Raw genomic sequence first — 23,416 nt, 5'->3', positions numbered from 1 at the left:
CGCTTCTCATACATGTTCAGTTATGAGGTGTGAAATCTCACTCCAAAACCAAATTTTTTGTAATGCAAAAGATCTTCAGAAACATCTCAGTAAAAAGAAAAGCCTGGACAAGAGTATGGATTTTACCCCCTGAAATTTGGGCTTATATTCCAGCTTTATCCTCAGCTGCCCACCCAGGACCAGCCTCACTCACTGCTCTGTCACGCTGGCACCAGGCTGTAATTCCACTCATTGCACTGGCATGACTCCTGCCTGTACAAATCAGGCATGGAGCTGCAAATCAACCCTTTCCTTTTTCCAAAAGTCCAAGCGATACAGTGAATTGCTCCTCTGTACTAAGATCTAGACTAATTAGAAGTCAGGAAATTAATTATTTCCTGATTCCCAAAATGATCTAGTCATTCACTGCCAATGTTTCTATTATTCCCACATGTACCATCACCAAATCCTTCATTTATTTATGTTTACCTGTTTTATATTTTTTGATCTCACTTTTCAAGCTGAAGAGACACATTGTTTAAAACACAGCTGAGTACTTTGAACCAAACCAATCCCACTGCACCCTGAAAGAACACACAAGACTATTTTGTTGCAGCTATTAGAAAACAAATTTGCTCTCTGGTCTTCAGAATACTATTTATGGTTTAGATTCCACAGCACAATTGATTACATCTCATTGTGCCCTACCTCACACTTACCTCAGCTAGGAATTGTAAGGTTTAATTAATCAGTCATGTATATATAGCCTTAATTAGATTGTAAACTCTTTGGGGCGTGCTGTTGGTGTTTGTACAGTGTCTACAGCAAGAGAGCTCTGTTCCTTTTCCAGGAACCCCGTGCCACAACACAAATTCATAGATAAAACCAACAAAACAACTGGAGACAAATGGCAGTAGAAACACGCAAAGCTTAATCCAATCCCCTTCCCAGTCTTACATAAACACTAACATGGACAGAGGACATGCAATTATACGCAACTAGAACAAGATCTGTGCTGTGAAAACTGGCGCCAGGCATTCAGAGAGCGATCAAAACTTGTCTTCCCATAAGGGTTGATGATCTGTTCAGACCACCAGCATTGGCATTTCCTGCCCTCAGCATTTATGGAATATTTGAAAGTGTCTAGCAGGCAAACTTTCTGTCAAACTTCCTCTCTGCTCCTAGTCGCGTGTCCTAGACATTGTAAGTGCCTTTTACTTGGAGGAATCATTTGTCGCTTTTTAAAGTATCTGCCCAGTTTATGTTTCAAGCGCTTTTCAAATATAGCAAAGGAACAGACGTTGCGTTGCATTTTTACCAAACACAAAGGATTCTAAGCATAGAAACACCCAAATGTGTGTCCTAATGTGCTATTACACGTTAGGAAACCTTCTTCTTTCCCATGAACTACCAAGTTGCAACTCCTTGTTGCTACCAAGCCAGAGAGTGTGCATCAGTACTACTCAATCCAGGATTCATAATGCGCCTAAATTTCATACTAACACCCAGACAGTGTGGCTGGATTAAGAGTGAGGCAAATGGAAAGTGTGAAAAATCTTCTCCATTAAAATGCAAAGCAGCTCTACAGAAGCTGCTATTTCTTATTAGCTAAGGTAAACTTTGATATCTGTGTCATGGCCGTGTTGCACTGTGGAGTACAATGTGAGGTCAAGAATGCAAGAGAAATCCTGCTAACTCCACCACCTAGGAACACATACATCTAGAAATACAGTTTGGGCTATTGGTCTATACAGTCTGAACCAGGTCACGGTCAGTCAAGTTTGTCAGAGGCTGCAGCAAGTGTGCAGACTTGGTCTTCAGAAAATTAACCTTTACCTGGTAAACTGGTCAGCAACCAGAGTCAAAAATATGGGATTGACGAATGATGCTTTGTTCATTTGGAGGAGAGCATCTCAAGGAAAGTTGCTTCTGCATTGTCCAACACAAAAAGACAAAATTGTGCTGGATGAATATTTCTGAGCACATAAGGCACTCAGATCCCAGCGATCCCAGTAACCTACTGGCAGGCATTTGGACTCTTGGAAACTGTTAGACATCAGGACTGTCACTTGCATCAGAGCAGTGCTGAGAGCTCTCCTTGCCACCAGGACAAATGAAGCTCAGCTCATCCACAGCTTCAAATGCCTTTACCTCAAAGGCACCATGGGGTCTCAGCGAAGCTGATGTGAGCCACAGGCTCACGCCTTTGGGGTAATGTGCTTTTCAAGTGTTCGTAGAAGAGTACGTTAAAAGTTTCATTTTCTGTTGTCATCTTTTTTATCAAATGAATGTGCAGTGGCTGTTTGTAGTGCAGGACCGTGGCATGCTGTGGCAAACCTTCCCAGCAAGTCTTGTGAAATTTGTTTCTGCTGATGCAAATGTGCTATTTGCTAGAGCTCCCCATTGCTATCTGATGAACTCCCATCCTATGCCTGAACGTGAAAAACACAACCCGCAGCCCAGAATGTGTGGATCGCTGTGTTCTCAGGAAGTATGAAACTAATATAACTATTTGTGCTCTGTCTCACTGAGGGTAAAAAAGGGGTGAAAAAAACCACCATTGCACAGCGAACACCAGTCCTCACACAGGAAGGCCGGGGACTGCATTTTGCTCAATTAGCCTGTCCTTTGTGAGGGGTTGCATTTTGCACTAACCTGTAGCTCCCTGAGACGCACATAAGGAGATTCTCTGAATATCATTGTCGCTTTCCAGGACGGGAGAGCAGAAAGGTCCATCGCTACATCTGTTACAGTGGTTCTTTTAATTGTACTTTTGCATTCAGTAGCTCATTTAGCTACTGAAACATCTTTAAGAAAGTTACCAAGTTAGACATGCATCAGCTTTTAGTGGAAAGCTGTATCTCAAATGGGAGATACAAGATATTATATCTGCATTTTCCATTAGATTATTTCAATATCAGCCATGTACCCCTCTACTGTGAGGACCAGACATCCCCCAAAGCTTCACTATGCACTCCTAAATTTGGTATAGGACTATAAAAGAATCTTCTGGAAAAAACATTTCATCGATGTATCCCTCACTCTCCATCACAGACCCTACCTGAATAACACTGTAAGAAATTAAGCTAATAAAACTTCCAAACGTGGGAAGGAACAGCACTTGTGAACTGGGGGGGAGGATCCCAAGAGCCCATGCACCCCTTCACTGCTGAGCCAGCAGCAGCAGGCAGGAGAGCCTCTCCGGGACATCGCCTCGCGTGAGGAACGCCAGCGGGAAGGATTGAGAGGGAGTGCGTGTCTCTCTCTCCTTTCCCCAGTTCCCCCTTTCTTCATGAACTCTTTGGTGGTTCTTCTAGTACCATGACACTGTCTGCCTTCACAGCCAGCTTGGCCCGGCAGCTCTACACAGACTGCAAAAGCCACAGTGGGTACAAGCCAGTCTTCCTCCGCTGCTGCCCACTTCCCAAATGGAATTTACACTTAGGTTTCTTATAGGGATACAGACAAATTAGCAGGAACTAACCTTTTCCTCTTTTAGGTTTGAAAAAAAACATTTTGATGGCATGCGTTTATTTTGTAGAGTGTATGTTTGATAGGTCTTTTCTTTCCCTCTTAAAAGGAATGAAAAGCTCAGCTTTCAAGATAAATGCTCTTTTGCGTATGTGTGCTGGTTTTTAGTTTTTTACACAGACATACACACAGAGACATTTGACTTTGCAGGCATATAATTTGAAGTGTGCTGACAGACATATCTTTGTATGTACACGTGTATATGTGTGTGCATTTACAAATGTAAAAGAGAGAAAATGGAATAAATGGCCCCTGTTGGCTGGAAAATATATTGCCATTTCAAACTTCAAAGGGAGTATTAAAGAGAAGGAATGAATTACAAAAAGTCTTAGAAATGAAACATATTTTTGCACTGTCTCCTTAACACCAAGGGCTAAATCGTGCATTGTATAAATCAGTCTCTTTCATGGCACACAGGAAAGAGTTTATTAGCAACGGTTACACTGTGTAGTGAACGTAAAGACTTATTAATGTGTAATTACAGAAAAAACAATATCAGACTTCTCTAGTCTGTTTTGCAGGGAGAAAAAAAATCCACCTAACACCACAATAAGCCCATGATAGGATACCAGTTTTACTAGGATCTACTAGCAACATGGTGGTAAGATTAAACAAATGTGTTGCTACACCATAGGTAATGCCTCATTGCCATTATTCCTTCCTCGTCTTGTAGATGTGTTGGGCTCCAAAGCCACTGAAGCCTTTTACTAGAACAATTATCAATTCTCATTTTTATTTCTACTTGCTATTATGTGGACAAATGGGCAGGAAGCTCAACCCCTCCCCAGAAAAGCCTAGTTCCCATTTGACTTCTAGATAAATTGTTGTAGGTCCACACCTGCAGAAGACCACGCTGGCCATCAGGGCTTCCCCACCTCCCCTCCAACATCCAGTGACAGGAGGTGCCAGTTACAAAATGATTTGAATTCTAGGAGGAAAAAGGATGAACCCTGACTCAGAAAGGAAGGCACCATGTCAGTGCAGAAGGGATGTTCTCACCTCTTCGCTCATGGCTTCAGCCTGGGGAAACCAGGAGGGGTGCTCTGCTCAGGAGAGACAGAGACATTCACAGCCTGAATTGTGAATACAGCCAGCTGCAGGGCACGGTAGGGATGGATCACGGACCATTTGACACTTCCTTTGGCCACATAGGTGTTTCTTTCCCTTTGCAAATCTGGGCACAAAAACCGAGCAGTGGATCTCAGTCCACCCCACAATAAGGCAAATAAATTTTTCACGGTGAACCTATATGTGCATGTGCTATTCTACCCTGAAAATAAATTCTCATATGGGAAGACCCAGAAAGATATCTCTGAAACCCAGATGCAGCATGAGGGGTGCAGAAACAACAGTGTTCCCTAGCTGGCAGTCGCCATTTCGGTGCTAATGAAACCATCCCACTTCAACACCAACCACTGCCACCACTTCCGAGCATTGCAACACATATTCACAGCAGGAAAAAACAGGCTCAATAACTCAGTCCATATAATGCTGAGGTGCGCAGTACTGTGAATGAGAAGGGACTGATCTCCCTCCAAAAAAACCCTAAGCTATCATTAAAAATCAGAATGCAAAGCTCTTAGCTTAGACAAAAACCAAAACACAAAAACGACCAAAGATTTGGGAAGTTCAAATCCATAGTGGGGATGTTGGCTGATCACAGCTTCTTACAAATACAGGATGCTTTTAAATGATGAAATACGAAGAATGAATATTTCCTCTTCTATTAATTGCAACACAAGCTGAAAGTGTCACCAACTTTAGTTAAAATCCACCTTTCCAGTGCATTAAACATTTCTGTTATATTACTTAATCAGCAAGGAGGGCAAAATCATGTGCAGATACTCTCTGTTATATGAAGGAATCAGCAATTCCTTTTAAAGCTCTCAATTTTATTTGTTTTTTAAAAAGGAAGGGTCAGGGAGCAGGCGAGTTCTTACATTGTTCCATAAAATAATCTAGAAGTTACTGAAAACTCTGGTAAGAGCCACTTCCTCAGAAGTAACATTTCCAGGGTAAAAAAAATAGCTTATGTGAAAGTTCTCCTTACTCTTCAGTCTCTTCTCTTTTTTTTTTCTCTTTAAATGCCGATATGTGACTTGGAAGAGTGGAAGTAAATTCATTCGGTCACATTTCTCCACTTTTGCTACATTTATTACACTTCTCAAATGAGATAATTTTGGACTATCTTTGGGGGAGGAGAAACAGGGGAAATGGAAGGTGAAAACCAAAGAGCAAAACATGGACCTTAACTTTTATTTTTGGATCAGCTCTGTTTTGGTTGGAAATTGAGAGTAATCTGTGTTTGCATTTACTAATTCTCTGCAAACCTTCAATGGGGTTCTTAATCCCATTTTTATGCACGGATTTTGGCATGTTAGGGTTGAAATCTTATTTACATCAAAGGAGTAGGAGTTACTTCAGAAAATCCCATTTAGTGTCTGTGGTGTTACTATGGCTGATGGTGGAATGACAGATTAGATACCTTCTTACGACTATAAATTAGACACCTAAATGCTTCTGGGAAACATGTCCCTAAACTGCAATGGATACAAGAACTGGGCACTATTCCTAACTTAAAAATATGTAAAAGTCAAAGAAAGAGAAGCACACACCAAATGGGTTACTTTAGTAGGAATTACGTGCCCTGCACGTGCCCCTTTACAACACAGAATTCACTTACTGGGGAGGAAGGGAGCAGAAGAAAGTGTCTCACATTGCAGGCTGCAGGTCTAACCTGCTTTTGGGCTGCTCTGCTAGCTTGCTCATTCAGGGAGGCAGCTAGATCAGGCAGGACAGAGTTTCCAACAAGCTGTCTCTGGAGGCCAAAATCCGGGGGTGCTGGCTGCTCCACCATCACAAGCTAACAGGTCATTGTGGTCACACTTCTTCACCATAAATGACACACTGAGGGTAAGCCTGCACTGGATGCTATGGCATACCTACCTACTGAACGTGGGGCAAAGCTTTTACCAGAGAGACCATCTTTTGAGGCTTCAAGAAACCTTACATAGTGAGCTCAATGAGAAAGGTTCGCGGATGAATCTCTGTCCTGCTGCAATGTGTGGTGTTTCCTCCTGGATTTAGGACTACAGGTCCAAAAAGAAGCTCCCTCCATCCCCTGCTCTCTACCATAAAGGGCTTGTTCTACACTGAAGAAACCTGTGGTGGCATGGCCATGCTGTAAGTCGTTCCCTGAAAATCTCTAATGTGGGGATGCAGTCACAGTGACACTGCATTTGCACATTTTGCTGTGGGACAGAGCCTGGGGAGCTTGCACCTGAGGGCAGAGCATCACTGCAGGTCCTGTGCAGCCAGAAACTGTCTCCTCCCAGGGAGTACCATAGCAGAAGTTGAAATTACAGAAATGTGAGGCGAGGCTGAATGAAAGCAAAACAGCAGCTTGTTCTGAAACGGCACCTATATAGAGGTAGGTGGTCCCTATACTGCATCTCAGCCCAGTGATTAAGCTTTTCACTCAGGGTGCACTCCTGAAGAGCACTCAGGTTGAACGAGAACTTGCTCCAGGGAAAAAGCAAGCCTACAACAAAGAATAAGCAAGAAATAACACAGAGTAGAGGGATGGCTGGTGTTGGGAGGTCCATCCAACCTTTTGAGGCAGAGTCATTCCCTTAAAATAACCTGAGGTTTAGCAAGCTGCAGTTATAGAGGTCCTCCCCAGCTTAAAATGTGCCCCGCTTCCAGCCAGAGCCCTGTATTTCTGAGTCGTGCTGCAGCCACGGCTGAGATCCTGATAGATAATTTTAACTCCCGAGCTAGAATGGGGCTTATCTCTGAGGCACATCTCTTCTGCTCAGATAAAGACAACTTCCTCTAACTGCAGATTAGATCAGTAGGCTCAGTATCCGTACCTAAAAGCCACACAGCTAAACACACTGCATCTCTCCAGTTCAAACAACGCTTGCCGCTTTCTCAGCGCTGAAGAAAAAAACTTGCACAGCTCCCAGGCTTTCCCTGGCTTTTGCACTGATGTTCCCCTCTGAAAACATAGCAGTACCCATCAGGCACTCATGAAATTGGCCACAGCTCCACAAGCTACACAGCTCTGGAGAAATAAGGGAAAAAATCCATAGCTTCACCACCCACCGCAACATCATGTTGCCACACAGTGGCAACAGAAACCATACTTCTACCAAATGGGCGAGGAGGGGAAAAACTCCTCGCAAAATGAAATAGACATCCCTGGAAAAGTACTACTGTCTCTTAGGATCAGTTCTCTACTCAAGGATTTGATTTTAACATGCGCTCTGGTTGCATGAGAGAACAAATTTTTACGTGACTGCTTACCCAGTGGCTCTGCCCCGGCTTTGCATGGGCTGAGTTAAGTGCTAATACAGAGCAGCCTACGCTGGGACTGCTGTGGCTCTCATTTCCAGATGGGTTCACCCTCCCTTCAAGAAACTACTTGCAAGTGTGTTTTGAAAATGTTCACCCTCCATCACTTGCAGCAAGCATTTTTAAATTTGATAAAGGAATTTGCCTTCAGTAAGAGGGCTGTTTTTCACCGGCTTTCTGAAAATTTGTGCACATTTTGCTGATTTGTAAGTCATTACATTGACCAGAGCTTGTCTCTGGCAGCATGGCAAATTCCTCAGCTTTCCAGCAGCCCCATATACCAGGGCCTTCTGCACCTCACTCCAGCACACTATTTCACACTATGAACATGCAAAACATACCTTTGAAGGCTGGTATATACCATATATCCCATACAGTCTATACAAGGGCATTCATGAAATTTGTCACATGCCTTCTCCCACTAAACCACTCCCATACTCCTCTATACCAATCCCCAGAAGAGTTTTGCATACAAAATGAAAATAATCCTGACAAAAATATCTCCTGCGTTCCCCTAAAAACAAGTAAGTCATACTGGCAGGGTCTCAGAGCATGCAATACCAGCCCATACTGGGGACTGGTACTTTGGGGCTAGAAATAGGGGCTTTGGACCAAATAAGAGGGGACATTCCCAACTTCCCTATTTTTAAAAGTTCCTAAAAATAGTTTAGTTACAAGTTTTTCAATTCCTACAGAGGCCTCCTCAATTGGTCTTTCAAGCCCTTTTTCATTGTGGAGGGTTAAAGACAATTCTTAAAGCTCCCCAAACAATCTTGAAACAAATTTTGTCCCTGCTCTCAGAGCCAGTAGGGCTACATCAGGTGACAGCCATTATCAGCAATTATTTACAAAGGCTCATCAGCTCCTACACACTTTCATACCCTTCAGCAACAGAGATGTCCATCTGAAACCCGAGCAAGTAAAACACAGCCCTCCAGGTTACTTTAGCTCTCTGAATGACTATGTGTCCACACACACACATGCCACACGTGCCTTTTATTACCCATACACAACACACTGCCTTCACAGCCACTGTACTCCTACAGCAGGAGCACACAAAGGCATTTAGCTATGGCAGCCTTTTTCCTCAGCCCCTTTCCCTGGCCTACAGAAGTGCTGGGGCAGTAGCGAGCTGGACCTGTCTCAAACAACAGGACCGATTTTGCAAGCTGGGGTGGGGCACTTCCCCTTTTGGCTTTTCTCCCTTCTCCCCTCTGTCTGCAGCCTTTCCACACTTTTACTCTGCCTCCACCCAGCTACGTGTGAGTTGCAGCAGATTGATGTAATGGCAAGCTGTTGTGGTTGGCCTGGTGGCCCCTCAGCAATGCTTGTGTCCGTGCTTTCAAATGCTGAGCTCCTTTTAAGGCAATAAAGCACTGAAGCAGCTCAGAGTGAGGACACTTGTCTGCACCACTAACTAGCTACTCATGTAGATTACCACCTCTGAATGCCCACGGCCAGGAGGGAAGTCCCAAGGATGCGAAGGCAATGCCAGATTCCCAGTGATGCCAGGGTCCCAGTGATGCCAGGCACTGAGGCTCTGCAGCTACACAGGCATCTGCTTTAATAAGTGGGTTGTGGGAGGGAGGTAACATCAGTCACTTGACATTTCCCACCAGAGGAGAAAAACGTCAAAAAGCTCTTTCCTTTTAATGTCTCTTCCCACACTAGTGTCCTTTAGTTTAAGCAAATAGAGAATTTCTAACCTCATATAAATCTCATCTGTCTTCTATTGATGTCTAGGATCACCTTGACTTGTTACTTTGGGCATCTTCTGTCAGTTGTCCAACAGTTTCAACCCAGTTTTGTGAGATGAGTTCTCCCCACCTCTTCCTTTCAGGAAGACGAATATCTGTATGCTTTATATATTCCAGGTCCAGACTATAAGCTGTGACTATGGTGGTGAACACTTTTTTCAGTGAGAAGCCTTAACTTCTGTGTTGGAAGTCTCAATGGTCATCTTGAGCATCAGACAGCTGCCTGTGCAGAAATGGTGAGCCCACAGCCTCTTTCTGAGGCCAGCAACACTGCGAGACAGCTTTTTGGTTTTCACCCATCAATGGCCAGCTGCGGTATGGGCAGTTACGGGTAAAGGAAGGTACCGCTTGCCTTTCTAGGCAAATGCTACCACTGCAGCAAATGGCTTTTTCTGCATGAAGTAAGGTCTGACCTACAGCTCACTGAATCATCAGCTTCCCGCACATGGCTTGAATTAGGATACTGTCCCAGGGCAGAAACAGACCTAAATTGCAACCGCCTACCACATATAGGATGTTCAGTACCAATTACACACAAAAGGTGCACTCAACATTTAACATGAAACTTGAGTGGAGACAGTAAGAATCAGCAGAAGATATTTCAAATCAGCTCCTATGTTATAGGTTAGCATGCAAAATAGGGCTGCTTGTCCAAAATAGGCTGCAAAGCACTAATTTTTAATGGGATGGAATTTCAGTGGGATGTGTATTTCTAAATAACTTAGATCAAAATTTCAGAAGGATATTAGGAGAGATGGTAAAACAGAGTCTCCAGTGCCTTAAAGAGCTGTGAAAATCTAGCTCTTTGCTTGTCTGAAAATGATCCCTGTGTTTTCTAGAAAAACTAAATGTAGAGCAGGTGGGTTAGCAAAGTAAAAAAATAAATTAATAAAAAAGTTATAGGTGCCAGATCAGCCTGAGAAGGAAATTTGGGGTGGAGAAGAGGACAAGGAAGGAAGAAGATCTAGTGGACAGAGCAACAGAAATGAAGTTTGCAGGAGGAAGCTCCTCAACACATAGTGTCATTCTGGGAGTTACAACATTAAAAACATAGCAAGCTCATCAAGGAAATGAAGAGACATAGCAGTGACCAGAACGCATCTTTTAATGTTTCTGCTTTGCTGTGCTGCTTGGGGTTATTACTAGAAACTGTTGATGACTTTACTTCCACAAATGACCTTTTCACACCCGCTTATCATTTTTGCATTGGTCAGAAGCAACCCATGTCTTGAGTGCCTCTGTCTGGGACACAAGTCAAAGTATACTTTTCATGAACCTCTGGACACCTCCCTTATGAAATCTGCACTCTTCCTAGTCATTTTAAGTGAGACACTCAAAATCGGAAGGCACCCAATAAACTCTGGCAAGTGAATTGAGTACTTGAACTTCTGAAGTCTACTACACCTTCATTCCCAGGGACAGAGAGATGTTTCAAACGGTTCTATCTATCAGGTCTACAGCACCACGTTCAAGTCTCAATCTAGGGTTGGAAGAAGCAAGAAAGGAGATTTTTGAAAACACGCAGAGGAGCTAGAGCCTATCTTTCTTTTCTAAAAATAGCTTCTTTCCCCTAATCTTTGACCTTTAAAATGTTAAATTTATGAAAAAGGTAATTAAACTTTTGACTCCAGGGTTAAAGGTTTCATGAAGTGTTACTACAAATCTGAGTAAGCAAACGGTCATTTGAACATTTCTATCTCACAGGTTGATTAAAATTAACAACAGATTTCTCACCTAATTTTAGTAAGATGAGGTAAATACTTACTCTTTTCATTTAACAAACCTGCAATTTCCATTGTTGCCTCTATAACACTAAATGTACAAAGAAGTCCTCCAGAGCTTAGTGGCCTTCTTCCATAAAAGTCTGACTCAAATTACCCTTCCTCAGTGCATGCCATATGGAGAACTGATCTCCCAGGGTGTTACAGATTAAGTGGAATGCACTGTAAATCATATATTGAAATACAGCAAAGTGTGTAGGGGATTCCCTTTTGACAAAGGAAGCATATGGGACATTAGGAAAGTCATATAGAGAAAAATTGTAGCCTGGTCGTATCTGCTCATTTGCATCACCTGTCAATTATCATAGGCCACAGTAGCTCCCAGCTACGAGATGTATGCACTCGATGATCTTAAAGGTCCTTTCCAACCAAAACAATTCTATGATTCTATGATATTTATAATATCAGTGGGTCTTTACAATACTCTCCCACCTATCTATCATTCTTCAAATTACTTTTTCAGATCATCCTTTTCTACCTAAGTTTAGTGATAAATGAGGTGAGAAACAGATCTTAGGACTTGGAGATGACAGCGTTGCACTGAACACCAAGCCTGTCTACACTGCCAGGCCACTGCCTACATAGAAAGACAGTCCCCTTCATCCCTAATACATCTATGGGATCATATAGACCAAACACCGCTTCTAAGGCATTGGTTTATCCCTAACAGGTTTTCTTTTGATGATGATCCAGAATGTGCATAACAATCATACAGCTCCTGATATGTTTGGGGCATGTGTTCAGACCCTTTTTGTAAAAAAGGAGAATTAATTTTTTCAGTATACTGTTTTCAGAAAGTTAGTTTAGGGCTAAAAAAAGGAGTAGTAGAAGAGGTAAAAGTGTATGCAGCTTTACAGAAAAGACAAACATTGCAAGCACTGGAGTTGATACCTACATTTAAGATCATCCATAAAACAGAGTGCTGTGAATTGTCTTTGTTTCTGTTGACTATGGTAAATGTCTCACTATAAGATGTGACCCTTCAAAACCAAAGAGCTATGGGTAGAGAAAGTTGCTGTAAAAAAATGTTGAAATCAGGACATGGAAAATCTAATTTATTGCTGAGCGCACAAAGTATAACTAATGAGAACAACAGATGGAACTCGTCATATTTAGGATACCAAATAAAATATTTTCTCCTTTTATTATAGTTACTTCTGATATGTGTTTATATTGATATATAATTGAACTGTTGGGAGAATTGTTACATCATCATCAAATACAAATTTCATCTTTGCTGGTTCTGTATATTTGTGAGGTGAAGTAAATTCAATGCAATCAAAAATCCTGTTTCTTTGTTTGGGTTTAAACAAGGGATTTTAAAAAAATTATTATTATTTTTTAAACTAAGGCTTAAATATTTTGTAGGGTTTAGTTACTGTGGGAGAAAGAAACTCATTTTACTGCATTGACACACACGCAGTAAAAGCAAGATTTTTTCCAAAGAGCTTTAGACTGAGAAACAAAGCACTAGGTAAGTGATCAGATTATTAAAAAGCATTTTAAAAAAATAATTTGTTCATAAGGTATGCCAATATGCATGTAGGAGCTAAACTTTATGCTCACGTTTTTGGCAAGAGGGGAAAAAGTGGTAAATAAAGTGAAGATGCGTAAGATGCTTCACCCTCTACTACCTAGTGCTGGAGTTTTGAGAGTAGGGTCTATTCCTAATGCTGACACCATCCTGCTGTATTACCTTAACTTGCTTATTTTGTGTTCTGTGCCTCCCTTTCCACCTACCGTCCTTTATTGTACTTCCTTAGACAATAAACATTTAAAGGCACCTGCAATCTTTCTGTAAACAGTCTTCCACCCTGACCCTCATTCTTACAATAGGAATGTAAAAATGATGAGCAATACTTTTATTTGTGGATAAACAAACATATTTTCATAGTCACTACTCCCCTGAAATATTTTTATCATATAGGGCATTGATCACAGCATTCTGGGAGTCACTGTGCTTTTTTTTTGCCCTTTTTTTTTTCCTACTAGTAAACAAACATCATGGTCAAGTAATGTCATCTAGTCTTTTTTAGTGGACTACATGTGAGCTGATGTATGCAGTAGCCAGCAGCATTGCTAGTCCTTGGTGTGGAGTCTGGGATCTCTAAGAATCAGCATTTTGCAAAATCATCTCTGGACAGTAATTTATTTTAATCCAACAGACTTTATCAATTGTGAACTTTTACCTAGAAGAACAAAATTCAAGTGTTTTCTAAAGTTCACCCAGCTGAAAAAATCAAGGTTAAATAAAGATCAGATATTGGAATCTGAAACATATGAATACTATGTGTATTCTAATATGGCATTTCTGGAGAAATCTGAATAGCAGATAACATTCAAGATAGCATTCAGATTAATAATAAAAATAATAATAAAAATACCCGAGAGTTTACTGAATTTCTATCAAATCTAAGTTCAGATAATTTTGACCTGGAACCACATATTTAATTCTATTTCCTATGCAGAATGAAAACCATCTTTCCTTGGGAGAATTTCATGCAATCAGTTATGTTTTAGAAATATGATAAATAGTAGTATCTTTATGACTTCTCTGTGGATGAAAGGCTTGCTGTCCTCAAAATGCCTTTCCCAAAGAGAAGGTTGCACAAAAAAACACTAAGCACCTGACTAATCCTGTGCTGAACAAGATGAAAAGGCACAGGACCTGCTTGTACACCAGCTTGCTATATAGCACTTTAACATTACTGGCATATTATATTATGTACTAATATTTCTTATCACAGCGAACTAGTCATCTTACCCAAGACTCTCTCATTCTTAGCACTCTGTTGTCCTCCAGTACTAGTTGAAAGGTCCTCTGGTACAGGCATAGGTTCATCTGCATCATCTGGGGCATCACTAATTGGAGGACTCTCCTTTCCTAGTAGTGAAGAAAGTAGCATCAGTGAGTCATCAGAGCAGCCTCATTTTCAAATACCATAAGAGGAACCACAAACCAAATTAAACTTAACAAAAAACCTAAACACTACTAAAAGCATGATATTATTAGGAACAAAACCTGCTGTCCTGAAGAGAAAGCTTCTTTTGAATACAGGGCAATTATATTTGTGAAAAGACTGCATGGCCAATGTCTCTTCCAAATTTACTGAAGTCTGGATACAGAGTTATCAGTCTTACCATTTTGGATATTTGTAATACACATGAATATTTTTCAGCTGCTATGCTCAGAAGATCCAGTTTAGCCAATGTGGACTGACAGCTTACAAAGGTTATCAAATGGTCATCTTTTGTAAAAACTCTTCTTTCTTCCACAAGTGCTCCTTGAAAGCACAACCGGATTTGCTTCAATGACATAGTGAAGTCTAACCCACAAGTATTCTGGGGCTCTAACAGAACCACCTGAAAAATAAAATTTTATCTCCAACTAAAAATTCAACTACATCTTCAGCAAGCTTCACTAATACCCACAGATCAAGCTTTGGCTGGTCTTTGTGCCTACAAGTAATTAAGTGCCTGTAGGTGTTGGGACTTCCTAAAACATGTACAATTAGCAGAGGTCAGTCAAAAACATGACTTCAAGGGTTTTACTGTCTCTTATTTGTGAAGAGGAAAAAAAACCAGTATCTTGTGTACACAAGGTTTTGTAGAAGAAAACAGTCTGGTGCTTTAGCATGTTGTAAGTATTATGGAACTGTTCTAGTGCCAAATGGAATACAATAAGGAAAATACCTCTCTTGCTAAGTATTGCACTTCGAGAAAGGGTGAGGTTTCTCGTTTTAGCTCTCAGTCACAGCATACATGTCCTGCCCACAGTACTATCCCTGTCTTGCAGAGCTTCTTTTAAAATGACTTCAGACATCTGTAACAAAAGCATGCCTTGGAAACAACTACCAAAAGAATGATCTAAGTGATTACTTTCATCAACTATTACTAAAATGCTGGTCTTTGCATTAATAGCAAAGAATGGAATAGGCCCAGAGGAGGATTTGAACTCAGTAATGTTCACATAAGACCTTGGTCTCCAAAATGGAGATGTTACCAATTTACACTGATGCAATCTATTGGACATCCCATGGCAATCAGCACACCAGCAAGGGTGGTAATTTCATGGCACAAAAGCCTAGCAAAGGAGTGTTTTTTCTAATGAGAATTCCCTCATTAACACACAAACATAATTAATTCCGAAGTCACTTCTCAGAAAAGGAAAAATTAAAACAAATATAGCTTACTTAAGTGACAACAGTCTGGTGATGCCAGTTATGGATTTGACCTGAAAGAAGGAAACTGTTTCCTCCCAACCTCCTGGATTGAGAAAAGCATCATGCTTTCCAATCTATACTGATCATGATGGGGGGGAAATGACAGGTAGGTTTAAGTAATCTTCCAAATTAGCTGGTTTGTGTTGTTTGCACATATCTAGGGTTTAATTAACGAAATGAGTGAGTGACTGCATTTCTTAATGATGCGTCTATCAGACTGTGGAATAATCTCTGAGCAGGAGTGGTGGGAGCGGCATCAGGTGAACCATCTCAAACTGCAGCCAGAAGACTCGAGGGTAACGAAGGAACAGTCCTGCACTGGCAGAAGGACCGACTAGATGATTTCATAAGGTACCCCCCATCTCCAGCTTTTGCAGGGTATTCTTTAATGGTCAAAATCACACCCACTGGATGCAAGTGCAAGAGCAAAGGTGGATTGCGTAAATGGAAAAGAAGGACTATGAATTTTACAGCAGAGGAAAGTAAAAGCAGGAAGGAAGTTCATTAAAATAGTTTTTGCCATTCACTGTTTAGCTCCGTATTTAGTTATTCCAGTAGTTTTCTGTGCTATTTTTATGGGATATAAGGAACTTAAAGAACTGCCAACAACTTTCCAATGCAAGTCCCATCTTGCCAAGCTGAGGTATCTCTTACAGATAGGATGCATGGGTGAGGAGAGACAGCTGAAATATTTCAGCTTTTTCAACACTTCCCCCTGCAACAAAACAAAACCAAAAACAAAACCCAGATGTTTAATCAGAGGGCAAGAGGCAGTCTGGTCAGAAACAGCTCTCTTGACACTACACGCAGGTTAAGGAAATTTGTTAAAAAGTAATAGTAATCAAAAGCCACCTGCATCTTCCAAGGTTCAAATTGTGCTCCCAGTTACAACAATGGAAGTTGATGCTTTGACTTAGTCTAGATTCAGAAGAACACTTACCCTAAGAAGCTGAAGGCTTTTCTGGCTACAAACCAATATAAACACATAAAATCAGACCTATCAGATCACAGATAGCAAACAAAATCAAAACTTTCTCAGTGTGTAATTAGGCATCCTACAATAAGCAGGCTAAGTAGGATGCTTTGAATATAAGTCAAAGCAGTCTTTTGGAATAGAAACCTGTTAGTAGATGAGTACTTTCACAGTTTGTGGTGAACTGTTTGGTTCACTAAACAGATACCAATCTTCTACTTGTTAAATTAATAGCCGTTTAAGCAGGTGGCATGAATCAGACTAGCCTCACGGACTTGGTGGGGCAGAAGCCAGAGATCTGGTACACTTCCTTCTTTGCAGGAGACTGTAGTTAAGAAAAGTTAGTAAACTTGGCTTTAATGCCTCATTTCATATCATTTGATTTCTTTCTGTTACACATGATCAAGAAATCCCTGCATGCAAAAAGGCAGGGTAAAAATATTGGATTTAAAATAGATACATTTGTTGAGCTCTGAGTCTTGGATTCTAGAGCATGATAATTGTATTTCATGCCTTAACTACATCTAAATTGTTACACCATGATAGGTTCACAACTGCATGGTAATCTTACAGATACGCAATCTCACTAACATCCTTTTGCCGATGAATTTAGAAATGGAAAGCAGGGAGGGAAAGGAGGGAACAGTTTCCCATTTATTTTCTAACAGGCATGTCCTGGTCGAAGGGATGGAGCTAAAAAAGAACACCTACTGGCAAGTACTGGGGTAAATTATTAAAATGTCACATAGCAGAGCAAAGTACCATAGATTTATTCCATTCCCATTTTATATTTTTGCTCAAAAATAAGAAGTGAAGCATAAACAATGCCATCTAATCTTGAAGGGGGGGGTGTCTTTTTTTTTAATTTTTGTATTAAGAGCCACTTGACATATGAAACAAAAAAGACAAGGAAGCTGTAGAGTTAAAGTTCTGTTCTGGCACTGCCACTGGTTCATGGTGCCCTTGGTTAAGTCATAAATGGAGATAACTTCAACTGCAGGCTGTATCATACATTCCCCCAGTTCATCCTTGTCACGGTTTAAAGCTGGGCCGGCTATTAAACCTGTGGCAGACGCTCTCTGTTAACCCTCCCCCGCACCCGAGGGGAAAGGGAAAAGGGAGCGAGACTTACAGGTTGGAAAGTTAAAACAGTTTTAATAAACTATAATAATGAAAAAAAAGTATAATAATAATATTGGAATAATCAAATATATACAAATATATACAAAACCAATATCGAGCTCCCCCGATGTCGGCCACGTCACCACCAGCACTGCAGGGCAGGCTCCGGGAAGGCCCAGGCTGGGCCTAGCGACAGTCGAGAACTGGATTCAGGGATGCACGGATCGGGATCGGGGACAGCAGGAAAACGGACAGAGTCCTCCTTGGACACTGGCCAAAGGCTCAAGCCGCAGAAGCAGCCCGAAGCAGCAGAAGCACCCAAAACCAGCAGAAGAAGCAAGGGAAAGGGAGGGGCGAGACCCTCATGATCCCCCCGCTTTATACTGAGAATGACGTGTATGGGATGGAATACCTTCGCTGGTCAATTTTGGGTCACCTGCCCTGTCCGTTCCTCCCTGCAGGTGTGACCCCCCTTCAGCTCTTCACTCGTAAGCAGTGAGGAATTTAGCAATGACCTTGGTTTCTCTAAGAATAAGTACAGCAAGAGCCTTTCTACATAACATTCCTACCAGTGCCTCAGTGATAACTACAAACTTCGAGTGTTATCAGTCCTAGAAGCAGACACTGTCTGCAAAACATGCAGTTACTTTCAGAAAGTGCAGTTACTTAGAAGAGACTTAGCTGAAAGTAAAAATCACTGAAAGGAAAATTGGCCTGGTTTAGGCCAAACCAGGAAAATCCTGAAGCTCTGAAAGATGGTGTCAGGTTTCCAAACACTGCCATTTTTGTATGAAAATTGTCAGAGAAGTGCCTAACCTGTCAACGGTGCCTGGTAAGACGCTCAACTTCTCTCTACTTGAGTTTCCTCATCTCCACCCTAGCAGTATAGTTAAAGACATGAGGAAAAAGAGGATGGGAACAAAGTGCCCAGCACAGTGAGGTTTTATTCCTACCAAAGTCCATAGCTTGGTGTTTCTTTAACATCTCCATTCAGTTCCGAAAGCAATTCAGTTCATGCCAGGATGGTGCTGCTGGAGCTACAACTGTTAAAAAGAAAGCCAGGGCAGGATTTCTTACAGAAATCTCATTCTCTATCCTTTTACAAACTAATGTTGGGTGTATTTAGTACCTGAGGGTTGTTCCCTATGGAAACACTAGAATCACTGGAGAAGTTATGCAAAGAAAAGCAACATACACATTTTTCTGGATGAAGTCACAACCCAATTCACATCCTCTTTTCACTAGTAGAACCTCAAACCTCCAGTGATGAGAGAGTCACTCTGGGATGGGAGCCAGGCTCTCAGGTGGGAGATACCAGCCCAGGATACACTCATTTCCACCTTTCCAGGACCTAGCAAGAACATCAAATGCAAAACTCTTCTTCCTGCTTTTGCAGAGCGTGGCACAGCCTGGTTGTTGCTAGGGGGATCTTTTTGTGTTAGATGTGGAAACATTTGTACTGTTTTTTCACCTTCCTTAACTGTTAGGCCCTAGAACTGAGAAAAAAAAGAAAAAAAAAAGGCAGGAAAAATACTGCTTGTTAAGTGAGATACTATCTGTGTTTTCTGACTCTCTTGTATGGGTGCCGGATACCGTTTGGTTAAATGTATGTCAGCTCTCTCCTCATTTCAGAACTGCAACTGCTTGCCTCATGAAATATCACTTTCAGGAGAAAAATAAAAAGTGTGAACTCTGCACTGGTCACACGCAACTTCAGTTCCTCTAGGAGCCAGCCATGCCTGGATTCCCAGAAGTGGGAATGCCTGTGCGCACACGGGGTCTGGCTTGCACATACTAGTTTTATACTCTCTTGGCCCATCTCACCCCTGCCACACCTGAGTCAGCTACAGCTGCATAAAGCACAAGGCTGCAAAACAGTGCTTTTGAGCTGAGAAGACTGTCTCTAGAGAACTATTTTATTACTGGGTTAAAAAACAAAACAAAAAACCCAGAGAAACCCCCTAAACTGATTTTATTTTTAATTTTTTTCTTTTTAAATGCAACCAAGTGTGCTAGTGAACCCAGTCACCTAATTCCTAGGCTCAGAGAGTAAGCTACACCTGACAAGCATTACTCACAGAGCAGGAGAAATAAATAAAAGTGTTTTTCAGCTGATAAGACAATCTCACGCTCCTGAAACTATGCAATTGTCTAACTGGTTCCCAATACATAGTAGAGCTCCCTCATGATGCGAGGAAGCATCCCAGAAGCATGTAGAACCCCAAGAGGAGGAGAAGAGGGGAAAAATCCTTTCTGGATTCGCCAGGCTATGAGAAAGAAGTAGGTAATATCCCTCTACCTTCAGATCCTCTACTTTTGAGGTCTAGTAAGAGCTTACAAAGAGCCAATATTGGTGGAACCTAATCTGACAAACTCCTCTTTCCAGAAGGCTGAGTTCACACATAACTCAGATCATAAATGAAAGTAAATTATCAAGTTCTATCTTTGGCTAGTTGTTCACAAATCCACCTAACAACCCAATGCAACTCACAGCCTCTGCTCACAGAAAGTACCAGATGCTCAGTGACAGGAACAGCAGGAAGAGTTCAAAGCAGATTTTTTTTTTTCTGTAATCTGTTTATGTAGGTCTACCTCTTGTCAGAGGTAAAATTCCTCTTACACTGATATATTTTATTCTTTTTTTTAAGAGAACCCTCTCTCATTGCAGAAGAATACTATTTTCATCAGCATGATTTGCTAGAAAAGCTGAAGGGCACAGGGGAGTACTACAGTGGTTCAAATCCTGGAAAACTTTGAGGACTACAAATTATATACATAGATATACATATATTACATATATATTTACATACACACAAACATTCAAAATGGCAAAGTTTCTTGCAAATCTTTTTTCTCAAGGGGAGCGACAGACCATAAGGAAGGCAAAGTGTGTGACCTTCTAATCCACTCCTTGACTCAAGGCAGCATCTCCCACACTGCTCCTCCCCACGTCAAGAGAAAAAAAAACCAATGCCCTGGTAAGAGGTAGCAGGTGCAGAGCTCAAATTAGCGCTGTTGTAAAAAATACCACAAAGGTTAGGTGTGCATATCCAGGGGAGCCTGTGCTGTTGCAGAGGAAGAGAAGGTCAGTGCTCCTGTCCCCAGGAGCTCACACAAGCAGGAAAGGGTTTCTGCAGCATGCAGAGCAGCTGGGCTCGAATCACAGCACCTCTCACCGCTCCAAGCAGATCCACAGTGCTTTGTCTGCATAAAGGATTAAAACCTCACTGCTTTTTCTGCTAGGGCCACGCATGCTCCAAGCACAGCACGTATAGCACAGGTTTTATCTCATTTACAAATTGTTTCAGCATGCAACAAAACACTAATGTGTAAGTATATCCAGTTACAATTTTAAAATTGTTACTTGAGGAGGGGAGTGCAACCTGCTTCCACAGGGCTGACTAGGAATGACTTCTCTATACTAAACATAACTGAAAATCTTCTATTGGTATGAAGGATTATTATATTGTTCTTTCAGATGGAAAATGTCTTTGATTTTCAATTTTCAGATGACACTAAAAGTTCTGGGTTCCAATTTTTGAGAAAACTTCTCAACATGTTTAGAAAGGAGGGAGGGAAAAAAAAAAGGAAGAAAATTGTGTTCATATATTTAAGGAAAACCCAGTGACCTAGCCACCCACACTGTACCCAGACCTTCATGATCTCCTATAGCTGGCCTCCAGGTCTTGAGCTGGCAATGCCCGAGAGCTGCCTCTTAAGAAAGAGCCACACGCCCAGGTATCTGCTGGGAGCGACCTCAGTGATGGGGCTGTCGTGCTCCAGGCTGAACACTAAAAGTGAAAACTGAAAGCCATTAACCGTTGCAGCTGCCAACACCTTAGGGAAACTAGGAAAGAGACTAACTTGTCCTTTTTCAACTGCGGGGGCAGAACAGTATGAATACGTATTATCTTGCTAAGCCAATTTTTTAAGGAAACAATTTCCAAGGAAGTTAAGAATAACCCCCCCCATAGGAAGGTTATTCCCCATAGGAATATCAGTATGAGGTAAGACTGCAGAATCCTATCCATGCCACTACAGGGCAAATTTTAGAAACCTAACTTCTCTGCTGTTTAAAAATTTTTTGAAATATTATAATCTTGGATAAAACCAGTTACAAGTGTAAAGCCTCATGTCAATCAGTCCTTTTTTTCCCCTCTTTTTCTTTTTTTAAATGTTTATAAGTAAAACTGCATGCTCTGGAAAAAGTCAAATAAACCTATGTGGTTAATACAGTTTGTTTGCTTTTAATTAGTATTTGCCCTCTCCAACCTGGTGAACTTTGTTTGTTCTATATTTATTTTGTAACAATCAGAATTTTGCTCCCAAAAGAAAGAGTGTAAATGTGCACCTGACCATGCTTCAGGGATACGCTACCACAGGTTTAATGTAAAATTACATCTATGCTTCTATATTCCCTTGACTTCTTTATTTACCCAGTTCCTTTTAAAAAATCCATGCACTGTTGGGCTTGATGTCAACTGGTATCATTAATTATATCTCAATTCCCACCCTGGTTTTAAAAAAGAGTGAAAGCAATTCTATTGACAACAAGAAAAACATTGTACTGTGGTAGAAAGATGAGCAGGAATTTAGGATATTCTTTGTAGAAGTATTCGTTAAGGACCTCACCTGAAACCTGGGACATATCTTGCGCCTCATCTGTTTCCATTTTCCTCAAGTTATCTGAGAAGAGAGGAAGAGCCTTAAGTTAATGCAAAATAACACACACATACACACACACAGAAAAAGAAAAAAAATAACCAAAACCCACACACACAGAGAAGGAGAAAGAAGGGGAAAGAAAAAAAAAACACGCCCCTTTACTATTTAACTATAAGATTATCTGGGAAGAATAATGTATTTTTCTCTTTATTTCCTTCCTGCGTACTTGCTGGAGTATCAGACTGGCACAGACCTTGATCCTTTTAAAAACAGCATTACAAAGATTTATAAAAATATCATTACAAGCACAGGAGAACCAAATTTGTTATTTATTGTTAATTTCCTACTGCATAATAACCCAAAATGCAAACTGACTGCAACAAAATTAAGCAGAAAATTAAATGGCCCTGGGTCATTGTAGGCACAGAATTCATTCTCTTGGTTGATCCATAGTTATGTTCTTTCTAATTTACTGAGCATGCATCGATGAACCTTGAGTCAGCTTGGTGACACGCGTACAATCAGCAATCAAAAAACGAAGCAATTTGCTGAAGAATGTCTCATTTACCCAGGCAGGGCTGCATATCTGAGCAGCAACCGCCACTACCTCCATTAATAATGAATACACCTCCAGCCGCAGCAGATGGGCAGAGCAGCAGCTTCAGGCTTTGGCCCCTCGCTCGCCCAGGAGCCCTTCCTTCAGACCGCACCAGCCCAGCGCTGTGTGGGGGAGAAGTACAGCTCCCGAAAATAGTGAAACGAGCCCAGGAGGGAAAGGGAACCCGTGCCTTCCTGTTTTGCTGACAGATGGCTGGCTCCATGGCGTGGTGAGCGATACCGGGAAGCTCCTGCCCTGCGCTTGCGACACACCACCTTCCGAGGAGCCAGCCACCAGTGACCACAAGCACCAGGGAGAAGCGTGTGGAGGGTTAGTGGGGTAGAAACAAAATTCAGGTTTTCCGTCGAAAGGGGACACTGCAGGTCCCAGGGCTCAAGCACCGGCTGCAGACAGCTGGTGGCCCCTTGGAT

At 41.5% G+C, this 23,416-nt stretch overlaps 1 protein-coding gene across 4 annotated transcripts in view; it reads right to left on the bottom strand.

The window, feature by feature from the left end:
• The window catches only part of IKZF1 (IKAROS family zinc finger 1), a 68,030-nt gene that overhangs the window by 34,222 nt on the left and 10,392 nt on the right, over positions 1–23,416 (bottom strand). For all 4 annotated transcript variants that reach the window (XM_068395976.1, XM_068395979.1, XM_068395975.1 and 1 more), the window contains exons 2-3: positions 22,355–22,408; positions 14,169–14,288 (exon numbers count right to left, since the gene is read on the bottom strand). In XM_068395976.1, coding sequence (XP_068252077.1) covers positions 14,169–14,288; positions 22,355–22,394 — 160 coding nt within the window. In that variant the 5' untranslated portion in view covers positions 22,395–22,408. The remainder of the gene's footprint in view (positions 1–14,168; positions 14,289–22,354; positions 22,409–23,416) is intronic.

Source organism: Nyctibius grandis, chromosome 3, assembly GCF_013368605.1.
Source record: "Nyctibius grandis isolate bNycGra1 chromosome 3, bNycGra1.pri, whole genome shotgun sequence".
Classification (NCBI taxonomy): domain Eukaryota; kingdom Metazoa; phylum Chordata; class Aves; order Nyctibiiformes; family Nyctibiidae; genus Nyctibius; species Nyctibius grandis.
Note: the sequence above shows the minus strand (reverse complement) of the source record. Positions and strands in the feature narration are given on the sequence as shown.